This window comes from Grampus griseus, assembly GCF_964374135.1.
Source record: "Grampus griseus genome assembly, chromosome: 5".
NCBI lineage: Eukaryota > Metazoa > Chordata > Mammalia > Artiodactyla > Delphinidae > Grampus > Grampus griseus.
The window spans coordinates 91,215,620-91,231,033 of NC_138998.1; the positions used below are offsets into that span (position 1 = coordinate 91,215,620).

Here is a 15,414-nt window from a genome sequence, read left to right on the forward strand (position 1 = left end):
CTCCTTGTACTAAGCATTTCTTGATGTTGAGGAGATTTAGACATGTGTTTCCAACCAAATTATAATTCAACAAGAACCATTCTAACTCCTGAATCTTTGTATGTCCCTTCTCCCCATCCTTACTTTACTTCCAGTTCTATTCATCAGTTCATGTTCGAGTTCAGATTCTTCCCTGGACTACTGCAACAGCTTTCTGTCTGGTCTCCCTACCTTCAATAACAGCCTATCCCATCGATTTTCTTGAGGAGGCCAGTGAGCTCCAAAAAGCAGAACTCTTTACTCTATTTATTTTTTCTGCCTGAGACGCTGTGCATTCTATGCATCATTACCGAGTCTGGGTTAAAGTCTATAACCCCATTAATATGACAAGCTTCAGGAACTTTTTTTCTAGCTTCATCTCTCTATTCAACTCATCCTCAAAGAAACAACCTCCTCATAGTCTGTACTTCTTTCCTAGTATGCTTTTTATTTCCACACCTCATTGTCTTTGTTTCCCTAAACTGCACCCTCCTCTTGGGAAACCAGTTACCCACACCCTACCCAGTGTCACACCCTACCCAGTGTTGCCACTTTGGAGGCGTTCCTCAGTAACCCTAACCTAAGGTGGGCATGCCTGCTCTATTCTTCCAAGTACCTGAGCTCACATCTCGCACACTAGACTGCAGTGAACTGCTGACATGCTTGCATTTCCCAGTAGACTAGAAAGCTTCCTTGATTTTTATTTCTCAGAGCCTGGTGTGTTTCTTGGAATATGTGAGCTCTAGCAAGTGTTAACAGACTGGATGAATAATTGGATGGATGGGTGAGTGGATGGATGATGTCTATTGTCTGCTCAAAATTTTCAATAACTTATTATCTACAAATTGATTTTTTTTTTTGTCATCAGTTCCTACAGTTCTCCCTGGCATGCCCCTCTTCCCTCCTCTTTCTTTTCTACAGTCCCAGAATCTTGGCACCCTTCCTTTAAGTCTAGTTCAGAAGTCTTCTTTTCTGGGTTCTAATATATACCCTCCCACATGTTCAACTTTACCCCATGTTTTGTGTTTATGTTGTATTTTAAATATATTTATATTATCAAATGTATTTATTACGTGGGTCTTTCCTGCTCAAAAATAAAGCTCCTGTTGACTTTTTATCCAAAAATTAGTAAAAACAGGTACATTTATTAGAGTTATTATATGTCAAATGCTTTCACATAGATTAGCTCCATTTTCAGTACGAAGTTTGAACACTATTCTTTAAATGGCTATCAGATGAGTCCTTTGGGTACTGTGTACATAACAGACACTCAGTAATTATTGGTTGAGTTCATGATGTATTTTTCTACCATTTTAGTCCTCTTTTCTTTTACTTATGTCCTGTTCTTCAGGCAAGTGGGATTATTTGGCTCTTTCCTGACACCTTAGCAGCTACAGGTTTCTATGTCTTTGCCCACATTGTTCCTTCCACTTGAAGATTTTTATCTCTGGTATAAAAGTTCTCACTAGGGCTTCCCTGGTGGCGCAGTGGTTGAGAGTCCGCCTGCCGATGCAGGGGACACGGGTTCGTGCCCTAGTCTGGGAAGATCCCACATGCCGCGGAGTGGCTGGGCCCGTGAGCCATGGCCGCTGAGCCTGTGCGTCCGGAGCCTGTGCTCCGCAACGGGAGAGGCCACAGCAGTGAGAGGCCTGCGTAGCGCAAAAAAAAAAAAAAATTCTCACTAATCCCTCAAAGTTCATCTTGCTCTTGATTCTGGCCCTTATTATTATACTGAATCTTTTAGTTCTTAAACTCCCATAAGCTCTTGCTCATCCTCCATATTTATTAGTTTTCATTGATTTTTAAAGTTATTTGTCTAGCTATCTTTCCATTAGACTATAAGCCCCATGAAATCAGGCTTATTTAATCAATCTTTGTGTTTCCCAAGGTGGATCAGCACAGTGTCTCATTTGGAGACTTTCAGGAACTGTTGCTCATTTAATTCAAATGAGTTGAGCAGCAGAGGCATGTGTGTGAGTGTGCGCACGTGGGACGTGTACAGCGTTTGCTTGCTTGCTTGTTCTGGGGGCAGCATGCTTAGTGCAGGCTCGCAGGCGGGTCATCTGTGTTCAGGTTCTGACTGCAACATTTACTAGCTCTGTGACTTTGGGCAAGCTCCGTGCTTTCTTCATGCATCAGTTTCTTCATCTGTAAAATGTGGATGGTAATAACAAGAATACCTACTGTGTAGGGTTGTTGCAAAGGTTAAAAGAGCTAAAATCTACATTTCAGGCAGGTAAGACAGTGTCTGGCACTTTGTATGCACTCTGTGTTGTGGAATAATTAACCAGTTTAAACCTTTAATCTTGCTCAAAGCCCCATGAATATATTTATTATTAATTCTACAAATAATATCATTAATATTCAACTTTGCATGATAGAGGTTCCACGGTCCCTAGAAATCTAAAAGCAAAATCCAGAAAAAGTTAATAAAAGTTTTCTAAAATTGTGTATATCCCTATGTAAAAGTGAGGTGGAATATAAGAAACTGTCCTGCTGACCATGGGGGGAAAAAAAATGATCTGTTTAAAATTCAGTTCATTACATCTACCTTTGATTTCCTGGGGAAGTGGTAGGGACCTTTTTAGGTTTCCTGTGTTTTCACTTTTAATAAGAAACAAAGGCCAATGGTTTCTTTACCTTTGCAGTGAGTAACATACATTTTTTTTTAGCATATTAGCTAGATCAGTTTTCCCTCTAATCAAAGAAAAGGCAACTTAGTCATATTTAATTAAAGGATGCACAATAGAAATGAAGAACATTTATAAGAAAAATGTGCAGCAGGAGATCTAGAGAGAAAGAAAAAAAAGAACTGAAATAGAGCTAAAAAAATTACCATTTAATATTTCTGTTATTTAGTCAACTCTTATTACTGCCTGTTTCGAAAAAGCAAAGTATCTTTATTTCATAAGGAAAATAAAATGACAGGGCTATTTTGTTCAACTCACTGCAACAAGATCCAAGACAGAAAAAGCAAATAAGATGTGAAATTATAATTTTCTACCTCTAAGCAGTATGTATTCAATTTGGGGAGGGCAGTATATACAAAGATGATAAATATTTAAAATCAGTTCTGTCCCATTACAGAAGCGCTTAAGGAATGTCACAAATAGTAAGTGAATTATTTACTAGGGCCATCAGAGGAACACTCAGGCTGCATGGAGGAATTGGTATTTTGTATGGGTTGCACATGTGTTAATAAGGAGTACACAGGGGAGAATACTGTGAGAGGGATGGAATTCTCATGGCGTCTGCTGTCTTTCCAAAGAAAGATGCAGAGTAACTTCAAGTTTCCATAAATGGCATTTTTTTTTTTTTGTTCTTGTTCTCTTTTTCCTTCTTTTCTTCACGTTGAACTCCTCAGTAAGTGACATTTACTTCAGTGAAATCACCGTGAATTAGGTCCTGGTTCTCAGCCTTGAAACCTGATTTCATTAGAGCCATATGTTTAGAGACCGAGCGTACTTTACTGAGCTCACAAACTGATCTATAATCCAGAATAGTGGTTTTATTAATTCACAATGATTAATGCTACTGTCAAGCAGATGGGAATGCTCTCGTCACTGTTAGGTAAATTATATGTGGAGCTATACCATATCCAGAACATTCCTTAGTGAACATGGAATCTAAATATGGGGTGGTGGTTTATGACCCACTATAGGAATTCCCCTGCCTCAAGGACCAAAGTACTTACAATTGTTATTCTCTCTCTTGGACTATGCTTTGAAAGCTCTGTCCATTTTTGGCCATTTGGACTTTCTTTTTCCATATGCAAAGTTGTACTTTTAAAACTCTGTTCTTTGGAGCCCTGAGAACAATGGGAGCCCATGATGGGTTTTAAGTAGGGAAGTGGTCACACTTGGATCATAGGTGGGCTACTCTTGCTGAAGTATGGATAATGAACTTGAGCAGTGGTTTCTAAACCCATTCAATCATATTCCTTATTACTACCTTATTACTAACTACTTTTTGAGCATACATCATCTATGTATATCATCTACATACTCATGTATAAAATACATATTACTATACAAATAATGTGTATTCTCATATATAATATAAAGGACACATTATAATACAAATTTTTAAAATTGAATTAAAAATGCAAGTAGAATTTCAGTGCTTTCTTCTCATCCTAAATAGGGTCATCTTGTATACCCCCGGGGTCTATGACTGCCCTGCCCCCCACCCCCCCATTCCACTTCCCACTTTAGAAACTGATAAATTAGGAGAGAAATAGGAGAGAGATAGGAGGCTGTTATAGAAAACTAGGTGAAGATAATAATAAATTAAATAAATAAATAAATAGAAGTACGTGAATTTGAGAATTATATGAAGATAAAATTAACTGTACTTGATTATTAAGGTATATGAGGTACAAAAAATGAGCCAAATGTGATGCCTCAATCTGGGATTTGAACAACTGGGTACCATTTACTGAGACAGGAAAAGTAGGAAGAAGAGATTTGGCAGTCAGATGAATTCAGTTTGGCATATGTTCAGTTTGGTGGGTCCAGACAAATCCATGTGGTGATATTTATTAGTAGATTAGATATACAACCTTGAGGAAAAGAATATAGAATTAAAGACAGAGATTGACAGTACATTTATGAGTTTGCAGATTGACAGCCTGTAGAATGTTTTCCTTGGCCTCAGACAGTATTTACGTTAAAAAATTAGTTGGTAACTTTTAAAATTATTGATTTTTACACAAAAATATTGTATTGAATTTCATTGAGAAACTGGAAGTGATGGCAACACTAGATATGAACTCTGACATGGCGACAGTTGGCTAGACCTGGGTGCCAGCTGCCCAGTTTAGATGTGTCCCCTCCAATTGATTGCAGTCCTTACCTGGACCTCTTTACTCATATACATTATCTGCCTGGTCTCCAGATATCTGAGTTTGTAATCTCTAAAAGCTGTGTGAAGCCATTGGACTGATTGATGTAGACCATGGAGAATGTGCAGGGAGAACAAAGGGGACAGATCCTTAAAGAATTCTGATGAATGATGTATGCACAGAGGAAATTTAAGGAATGGAGGCATCACCAGGGAAGTAGGCATAAAACCTGGCGAGTGTGGTATTATAGTTGCTAAAGGAAGATAGGATTTAAAGAAAGAGGGAGATGAATCAGAATATAGTATTGAAAGATCAATTAGATAAGGACTTAAAAGATTTCATCAGATGTGGTACAACAGGCTTTCATAACTTAGTTTATTTTCTCTTTAACATTCTGAAAGTCTCCTTTATAACCAGTCTTAATAGGCTCCACATGTTGCACTGAATAGATGTGTTGAGTTTTTGGTGTACCCTGCATAGGTGCGTTGGATTTTGCTGTACACTGAGTAGGTACGTTAAGGTGTCTGGCCTTCCACCAAGACTTGTGGTGCATTATAACCAGCCATCTAGGTGGTAGTCTGAGAATATCTTTTCTTGTTTTGAAGTTTCTAAGCTCCCTAATGATAAGATAAAATTCTGACCTTGTCCTCTAAAGTTTAACCTGTTTGTATCCAGATTTTGGCTACTTATTTTACTTCCCCATCTTGAGAAGTAATTGGTTTTTGTTTTGTTTTATTTTAGCTGCTCTACCAAATGAGGAAAATACTTTCATGCTACTTCTTGAGACCATTAATGTTTTTTAAATAATTTGGAATGTTAAGCCAATCACTAAAACTTCCAGAAATTGTGTTTCTAAAATACCATTTAAAAAGTTCTCCTGTGCCGAGCCCTGTTTTTTTTAAAAAGCAGACTTCACGTTTCTCCATCTCTTAGTTCTAGTTTGATTTAATTAAACAGTTTTTAAGCCACTTATATTCCCATTCTCAGAAGTTCTTATATTGTATTCAGAGAAATAATTATTTTCTTATTAAGTATTTAATAATGTGCCCCTGGAATCAAAGCACGTTTGTTCCTTTCTCTGTGGGATGTTTCTACCTTGGTAGGTGAAGAGAGGCACTTCCTCCTTCTGAAGCAAAGACTATGCTTGTTTACAACCCTGTAATGTAAAGATAGTATTTCTCTGCATATGCAAGGAGAAGCATACTTACTAACCATTATAAAATATTTGGGTTCCCTAAGCCCTACATTCCTCTCCAGTTACAAAAGTCACTGTGTGTGTAGGTGTCACCTGACTCTCTTTGCATCATCCTGTGGGAATTAGAGCTCAGGGAACAAGTTCCAAGAAAATGGTGATACTCTGACCACTGCTTCCTGTGAGTAACGAAGTCCTTTGGCTTTGATGCCCTGACCCACAAATACTCTTATCTTCTGCCAGCATCCATGCAACTGTGATAGGCTAACTTGTTAGCTTGCAAAATAGGGTAGAATCTCAGATTTTCACAGTTCTTTAGAAACATGTTCTGCTGGTGGAGAAATTGTGACTTAAAAGCAAAGTAAATAAAGCTTCATAAAATTAATATTTAGGATTTATTTTTCATTAATAGACTGCTAATGCTTCATCTTCCTGTTTTCCTTATTCTGAATGTTGACTATCAGTAGGAAATGACAATAATTGTTTTTCTTTGTAGCTTTGTTTTTGCCTTGTTTATCTGCAGTCATCAGTAGTTTCTCTTAATAAAAAGGAATTTGGGGGGATCTACTTATGCAAAATAGTATGTACGTAGTTTCTCCTGTGAGGCTTTAGTTATTGGAAATTGTATATTTTTTTGCCTTAATTTAACTTACATATCTAGCAGACTTCACCCATTGCTTGTTAATGTAATTGACCTATGTAGAGAGATTTCTGGGGAATTTTCTTTTATTACGGACATTTTAATTTGTAGGACAGGCTGGGCTCTTAATGCTAAAAGGAGGATGTGTGGCAGAACTTTCTAATTTTAGGGTGTATAACTTACTAATCTTGTTTAATCTGAGTATCCTAACTTCTAGTATCATGAAATCATACATAATTAAAATCATATAATTATACTCTGAAAAAAATCTGGCTTTTTTCACTATTATGTTTATGAAATTCATCCATGTTCTTGCATATAACAATAGTTTGTTCATTCTCCTTGCCCCATTGTATGGCTATACCACAATTTACATATTCATTCCATTGGTGATGGACATTGGATTCTTCCTCCTTTGGATTTTTATCAGTGGTGCTGCTATGAACACTTTTTGTACATTTAAAAAAAGACATATGTATACATTTCTGTTGTATGTATATCTAGGAGTGGTATTGCTGGCTCCTAGTTTATGCATAGTTTTAGCTTTAGTAGCTTTTAGTAAACCACCAAAGAGTTTTCCAAAGTGGTTTGCCAATTTAATCACCTATGAGGAGTGCCTGAAGGTTCCTGTTTTCCATATCCTTCCCAACATTTTATGTATCATTTGTCATTTTAAAACTTGTTAATAAGCCCCTCTGGTGGGGATGAGTGGAATCTCATTTTGTTCTTAAGTTACATTTCCATGATGACAAATGAAGTTGAGTGTATATTTGTGTGTTTATTGAATATTTTGATTTTTTGTGTGAGTGTGAAAATTATTTGCCCAATTTTTGAGTAGTAATTATTAATATTTAGAAGTTTTTATATATTATAGATGTGAATTTTTTGTTGATTATATTTATGTGAATGGTTTCTCCCAATATGTGGCTTTCTTTTTCACTTTGTTAATAACATTGTTTCATGAACACAGGTTTTTAATTTATTTTTTCCTTTATCCTTTGAACATTTGGGGTCCTGTTTTAATTATTTGCCTGTAATGCAGGTATTCTCTTCTGTTTCTTCCAAAAAACTTTATTGCTTTATCTTCCATATTTAGGTCATCTAAAAGGTTCATCTAAAATTGATTTTCATATGGTATTAGTTCAGGGTCAAGATTCATTTTCTTCCATATGTATATTCATTTGACCCAGCAGCATTTATTGAAAACATCATCCATTCCCTACTGCTGTTTATATATAGTTGTTACATAACCAGTGTCCAGATATGATTGCATTTGTTTCCAAAATTTGTTTTATTCTATTGTCTATTTGTCTCTCCTTGTGCCAATACCACACTGTCTTAACTGATGTGAAGAGTATAACTTTGTCAGTGTTTTTCTTATTGAAGTTCGGCTTGATTATTCTTGGCTCTTGGCATTTCCCTATGAAGTTCAGAATCAGCCTATCAGTTCCTACTATGAAAATGTCTGCTGGAATATTTGATTGGGGTTGTAATAAATCTAAGAATCAATTTGGAGAGAATTGACACCTTTACCATATTGAGTCTGCCAGTCCCTTAAAGCGTTATATCGCTTTATGTCTTCTACATCTCTGATCAAGTATGTCTGTGTGTTTATGTTGTGTTTTTGCTTGTGTTTTGTTAGCTTTATTCCCATTTATTTGATATTTTCAGATGCTATTGTAAATTTTTTAAGTTTTATTTTCTAATTATGTATTGCTTATATATAGAACTACAACTGATTTTTGCATATTTTGTCTTTAGCAGCCATGTTGAATTCTCTTTTCTTCTCATAGTTTAATCTGTAAATCTTTTTGTATTTCCTAGATAGAAAACCATTTCATACGCAAATACTATTCTAATTTTTGTTTTTAATTGGTTATTTCTGTGATTGCAAAATATACTTGAAACAGTTTTAGTATGTCTTTTACTCCTTTAAGCCACTAGAGCATATTAGAAATATTCTGAAAACAATTGCTTGTAATCCTACCAAGATCTAGGTGTCATCAATTAAAATTTGTGTTGATCTCTCCAGACATTCCAGATAGTTTTCAGCATTGGATCATAAAGGACATACAATTTTTCTTTTTTTTTTAGCCACGCTACACGGCTTGTGAGATATAGTTCCCCAACCAGGGATTGAACCAGGGTCCCCGGGGCCCTTGGCAGTGAAGGCACGGAGTCCTAACCACTGGACAGCCAGGGAGTTCCCAAGGACATACAATTTTAAAAATGCTGTTTCCATTTAATGCCATGGACACTTTTCCATGACAAATATTTTTTCCGTATACAATTGTTAATTGCTGTAAAATATTCTAATCTATAGATATGTCATTATTACTATCAAACATATTTGTTTTAATTTTTTGCTATTATGAACAACACTGTTGAAGAGACATAGATGAGTCTTTGCATTGCTGTGGTTTTTTTTTTTTTTTTTTTTGACATAATTTCCTTGTTGAAATCCCTAGAAGTAGGCTCTTTCTGGGTTAAAATGTATAGGTTTTTGAAACTTGCTGCCAAATTGCCTTCTAGAAATGTGTAAATTTTCATTCACACCAGAAGTACACAAAAGTTCCTGTTTCCAAACATCCTAGCCTTTGTTGAGATTCACACCTTTATTATATGGCTTCTTTTTGCATATGAGTTAAAAATAAAACCTATATAGCCTTTTATGAGAACTTGTGGTTTCATGGAAATGTTTTGCCCTTTTTTTGAGTATCAATTGCCTTACATTTTTGTCTTCAATTCCTTATTCTTTTGTGTTAAAACTGCAGGGTTTTAAAATTTAGCAAGTTGTTATCTCTCCTGACATTGTGTGAATACACTATCGCTTTTTTTTTTTAAGTCATCAAACCATTTCTGTTTAGTAGGAGAGTGGTAGTACACTCAAATTTCTAGGTTCCTCCTCTGTGAAACACTCCCTTGCCTTCCCTAGACAGAGTTTAATTACACAAATTTTAGTTGCAAAGATGAATAAGATAGTCCCTGTTTGCAAGGATCTCCATCCCCTTGGGTTCCCATAGCACATGAATCTTTTTCTGTGATAACCTGAGCACATGACACAACATAAGTTATTTACAAATCTTTCCACTTATTAGACTGTGGCTTTATTTAGATTTTTGTTCTGAAACTAGTACAATGTCTGGCACACATACGGCCTTTCTTGGGTGAATCACTTAACCTCGTTAAGCCTCAGTTTCCCCATCTCTATCTTGAGGATAAATATATTATCTGCCTCACACTGTTATTATGACAAACTCAGTACTCAATTTGGTGATTGGCAGATGTAAGTCATCAATAAATGGCAGCTCTCATTTTTTTTTCCTATTGGAAGTCTAAAGATCCTGAACTCACATTATTGTTATGGGTGCCAGGCTACCCATTGGTCTTTTATTCAATTCTTTGTGGATTCATGGCTACTTGAGCTTTTCACTGGATTTTAAAGTTAATTCAACGTGTAATTAAAGTGATTTATAATTGTAAGTGGCAAAAGGACAAATTAAAATACTTCTGGATTGGTGGGAGCTTGAAGCTTAGTTGGACCTTTTATGTTCTATTCCTTTTCTTTCTCTGCCTCTTTCCTTTTCCTAGATCTCTGCCAGCACACTGAAGTTCCTACAAATTTGTAAAACAATTTGCCATTAACGTTTTCTCTCACTAGGTTCATATCTAGGGGAAGAGCTTATAGAAACCACCACTCTGTGGTATTGCTACAGTTAGTTAAAGGTGTGAACAGTCATCCTCTGCCTTTCCTCCTCTACCCACAAACCTCAGGAAAGTATGTGGTAGCAACTTGAAATCCTCTTTAAAAAGTTAGATCCTTAGTGCAACAGTTGTAGAACTTTTTTTTTTTCCAGAAATAATTGTACTCTATTTCTCTTCTTCACTCATGAACCTGCCCGCCCCACCGTTGCTCCCACCTTCTTCCCATGGTGGGTATTTGGCTCAGCTGATCAAGGGAAGGGTATCTGTTGTACAAAGTTTTATATATAGTAAGTTAACCAAATAATGCCCTTTCTTTTTAATCCCTGTTACTACCCTTAATTAAGGTTCTGTTTGGAAGTTAGGTTTATCACAAGGGAACTGGGGGAAAGTCTCATTTGCACAAGGACTGTGCAAATGTAGCTTGCCCCTTTGTAAAGTGTCGTTCCAAAGTGTTAAATTAGACTACAACTTTAGAAGTTTGTTCATTTTTTAATAATTTGCTCAGGGAAATCACTGGTTATTCAGAAGACTTATGATCTGCATGCACCTTAAATATTAGGATGAGGATAATTTTTATGGTAATGGATATCGAAAGGTGTCTGTTTAGCCAGTCTGTTTACTTTTTCTAATATATGCACAAGACAAAATTCTCTAAACATTTCTATACAAAAGAGAAAACACCCTTCTTAAATCAGTAGTTCTTTGTTTACTGGGTTTTTTTTTTTACTTTGAGTTTTATGGTTCATGTCTCTTTTGTGTATTGAATATTTGAAATTTTAATTTAGAAAAGCAAACTGCTTCTTAGGCACTACTTCCAAGGTAACTATAATGAAGCTGGACATAATTGCATATCTACACTTTGCCATAAATCAATAGCCTTCTAATGTTATCAGAAGTTTTCATTGTTACTTTAAAACAGCAGCATCTTGTTAACCTTAATCAGAGCCTGATGTGTGTTTCTTCTAAATGGCTTCTGATGTGGTGTCTCTCTTCAGTTCTCTGTGGTTTCCTGTTTTTTTCATACATAGAGAAAAGCCTTTTGATGTATTCAGCCTCATAATCTTTTTCTTTTAATAGCATATCAAACACAAACTTTCTTATATATACAGCACAGCATTGTAAGCCTGTTTCACCATTCATTTATTCATCTTGCCACAGATCACTCTTTCTCTGGAATTCCTCCAGCACTTCCTTAGATACCTTTCTGTATTCTTTAGCATCACAGTTCTCATTTCTACCCTGAAAGAGTGTGTTCTTCAAGGGCAGAGATAGTATCTCGTATATCCATAATTGTATTTCTCCACAGTGTCCTGCCTTAGCAATGAATAGATCACGTAGACTGGTGACGCTCAGTGAGCTGCCCCCAGCCCAGCCACATCAGCATCACCTGGGAACTTGTTAGGACTGTAAGTTCCAAGGCCCCACCCCAGTCATGCTGAATCAGGACATCTTGGGTTGAGGATCAGAAATTTCTGTGCTCACAAGCCCTTCAGTGATTCTGATGCATGCTCAAGTTTGACAGCCACTGCAGCAGATAATTATTGAATGAATCTGAAAGTTTTACATTTATGGTACTTCTTCACTGGGAGGATTAGTATCAGATGGGGCCAATTTTGTCCATTCAGCCTGAGTTTTATTTCTCAAGAGATACAAGTAAAGAAAAACCTAAGATTTAAATATTTGCAACCTTAGAAGAGGGTGTATATAGCTTTTATGCTGTCCTACTATGAAAACTGCAGCTTAAAGTGTTTAAAATATGAAATGATTGCTTTCTTCCACCTGTTCAGGAATAGGCATTTAACATTCCAAAAGGAGGAAAAGTAAGGAACGAATAATGGATGTTACTCATTTTCATGGTGGGGAAGAGGTGGGTGAATGTTGGAAACTGGTCAGGTAGAGGATGGGTTGGAAGACTTTCCCCTGGGTACCATTCTATGCTCTTCTAAATTTTTGAACCCTGTAAGTGCATTATGTAGTAAAATGCTGATATGGGGTATTTAATAAGATTAAATTAATGAATAAGTTGAATAAAGAAGTTTCCATATGATAGCCAGTGGGGTTGGTTAAAAGTTATTAAAATTTCCCTTTGCATTAATATGAAAGGTTAGATAAAATGGCTTTCCATCTCTGTAGAACATTATTGGGGTGGTGGCAGAAATGTCTTAATGACTTTCCACCTGAACTTTCTTATGCAGTGAACAAAGAATTCTTACTGTTACATGAATCCATCATCTTGTTATTATTTTAAGAAAATAAATGGAGGGGAAGAATTTAACTTGATTCAAAGTTACATAACCTTGCATACACAAATGAAGAGGTCAGACCTACGGGACATTGATCTAATACCTTCTTCTGAAGTACTTTTAGAAGTATCTTGATAGGCAAGGAGAGAAAAATTGATTTACATTTTTGTCACATTCTTAGCAAATGGAAAATAATCTGGTTAGCAAAACCCATTACATATGTTCTGAATTATGAACAGTATTCTCAACTGTTTGTCTTTTAGTACAAATGCAATTATATTAATGGTATGATTGAATTGTGCTGTTTCAATGGAAGGTATGTCTTAAATGACAGTTGATTCAATTTTTTTTTTTTTTCTTCTCTTGCACAGAACTATTGTACCATGGAAAGTATTCAGACAGTGCCTTCATGAGGTCCATCAAATTAGCTCTGGTCTGGAAGCAATGGCTCTAAAATCAACAATTGATTTAACTTGTAATGATTACATTTCAGTTTTTGAATTTGATATTTTTACCAGGCTATTTCAGGTAAGCTTTGTATTTGCTTAATCCTGCCCTCTCTTCCACTTCCCTCCCTTCTGTGTGTGTGTCTCTTTTTCACACACACATGCATACATACAAATATATGGGAAATGGTCTCATTTTTGGTAGTCTACAATTTTAAAGCAAGTTTTTCTGGTCATTGCTGTAAGTTTAGAGTTAGAGTTTGGAGGATCTGGTGTTCCGAGCCTGGAGGTTGCGTATTAGCTTTGAGAAGAATGATGTAAAGGAGCTTTAAAGTCCCTATTTGGTTTCTCACTTTACTTTGTTGTTCATTTTAGCCCAGTAACTGATAGAATGCAGGTTTTTTTTTTTTTTTTTTTGCAGTACGCGGGCCCCTCACTGTTGTGGCCTCTCCAGTTGCGGAGCACAGGCTCCGGACGCGCAGGCTTAGCGGCCATGGCTCACGGGCCCAGCCGCTCTGCGGCATGTGGGATCTTCCCAGACTGGGGCACGAACCCATGTCCCCTGCATCGGCAGGCGGACTCTCAACCACTGTGCCACCAGGGAAGCCCAGAATGCAGGTTTTATAGGTGGGCATTTGCTGAGGTTGTATCCCAACTTCTTCTCCCCTTTGCCTCCCACATTCATTAGGTGAGAAGGGAAAATAGTGAACCTGGAGATAAATAGCAAACTCACCCTTTTCTGTATAGGAGATTACTGTGATGTGTACTGTTTTTACAGCTTGCTTTGCTCTTTGATCTGTATATCACAAACATTTTTCCGTGTCAGTAAGTATTTTCATCAATATAATTTTCAATTTTCAGTTGCTACAGAATATTCCATCAAAATAGTCTGTCATTAATTTAGCAAATCTCTCATTTGGGAAATTTAGATTTGTTTTCCTGGTTTTTTTTCCCCTAATATAAATGATTTTGAGATTAACCTTCTTGTCCTGTTTATTGTTTTTGGTTTTTAATCATTCTTTTATAATTGTCTTCACATAGGTATTCAGAAGCAGGTGTCACATAATAAAAGCTGGGTGCCATTATTTTGTATTTTTGTATGTGTTGATAGAATTACCCTAAACATGAAGACTTGAAATATACTTTGAATTTGCCTCTGCCACTAAATTGCGTATCATCTATGAGATTCATTTCAAGTAGTCACAAAGCGAGAACCCCACCTAAAATCTTTATGATCCTAATAATATCAATTATATAGCAAGTGATGTTAATTGATCAAAAACCAGGCTTGCTTATATTCTGACAATTTTTTTTATTATTTTAGTCTTCAGTAAAATTTATTCTGTTTGAAACATGCTTTCAACAAATGTTAGAGTATAATATTGGTTTTCATGTTTCTCATGTTGTAAGAATTTTGCTTCTCTGATTTATGACCCTGCTTGGTACTCACCCACAAAGATCGGGTAACTGAATTATGTAAGAAAACAAGATTGCATGGGATTAACTTTTAATTTATGAAAGAATCCATTAACAGAGGGCAAATTAACTCTTGCCAACAATACTTATAGAATACATTTTACTTTATTACAACTTTATAATCATAATTCTACCTAGACGTATAGAATAGGAAATTAGACAAATGACTGCAGGAAGTATGCTTTTGGATATTTTCAGTTCACAGTAGTTTCATTATTATTCCCTTGGTATATGTACGTTGTCAGTTAATGTTTTTCCAATGACGTTAGGATACATTTTAGGAAAAGGTTGTGTTATCTGATACTGATTATTTTATAATGGAACCTCTCCTTTCTTTAAAAGTTTCTGATAATTTTACAAATACTTAATTTATTTAACATGATACCAAGAAATTCTAATAGTAGATGCTTTGCTTCTTCCCCTTGAGAAGGAAGAGAACAAAAGTTATTTTCATACATTAAGCCTAGCTGTTTATTCTAGGAAGAGTGTATTTTCTGTGGGGAGCCTAGATGACTTTTCAGTGAGGAGGTTAAATACTAGAACGCCTCAGAGTTATATATCAAAGGTATGAGGGCAGCTTAATGTTGGTTAAGCACTTACCCAAACAGCTGCTTAATATGTGTACATATTTTCTTATAAGCTGTTTCACTTTAAAACAGCCCAAGTAATCTCAGCACTCTAAGGCACATATATCTTCTTTATGCTCATGGGGATGGGAGAGGAAAAGAATCTTTTAAGTAGAGCTACTATGAAAAGTATTAGATAACAAAACCAAAACCTTACTAGCGGACCAAAGAATGCCTAGTGTCTTTTAAAACTCATAATTACAGCAGTAGCTAAAGAACTTTTGT

General features: G+C 36.0%; 1 protein-coding gene across 1 annotated transcript in view; it reads left to right on the top strand.

The window, feature by feature from the left end:
• The window catches only part of CBLB (Cbl proto-oncogene B), a 217,033-nt gene that overhangs the window by 95,539 nt on the left and 106,080 nt on the right, over positions 1-15,414 (top strand). Inside the window, exon 4 of the mRNA XM_082654577.1 lies at positions 13,013-13,169. Coding sequence (XP_082510703.1) covers positions 13,013-13,169 — 157 coding nt within the window. The remainder of the gene's footprint in view (positions 1-13,012; positions 13,170-15,414) is intronic.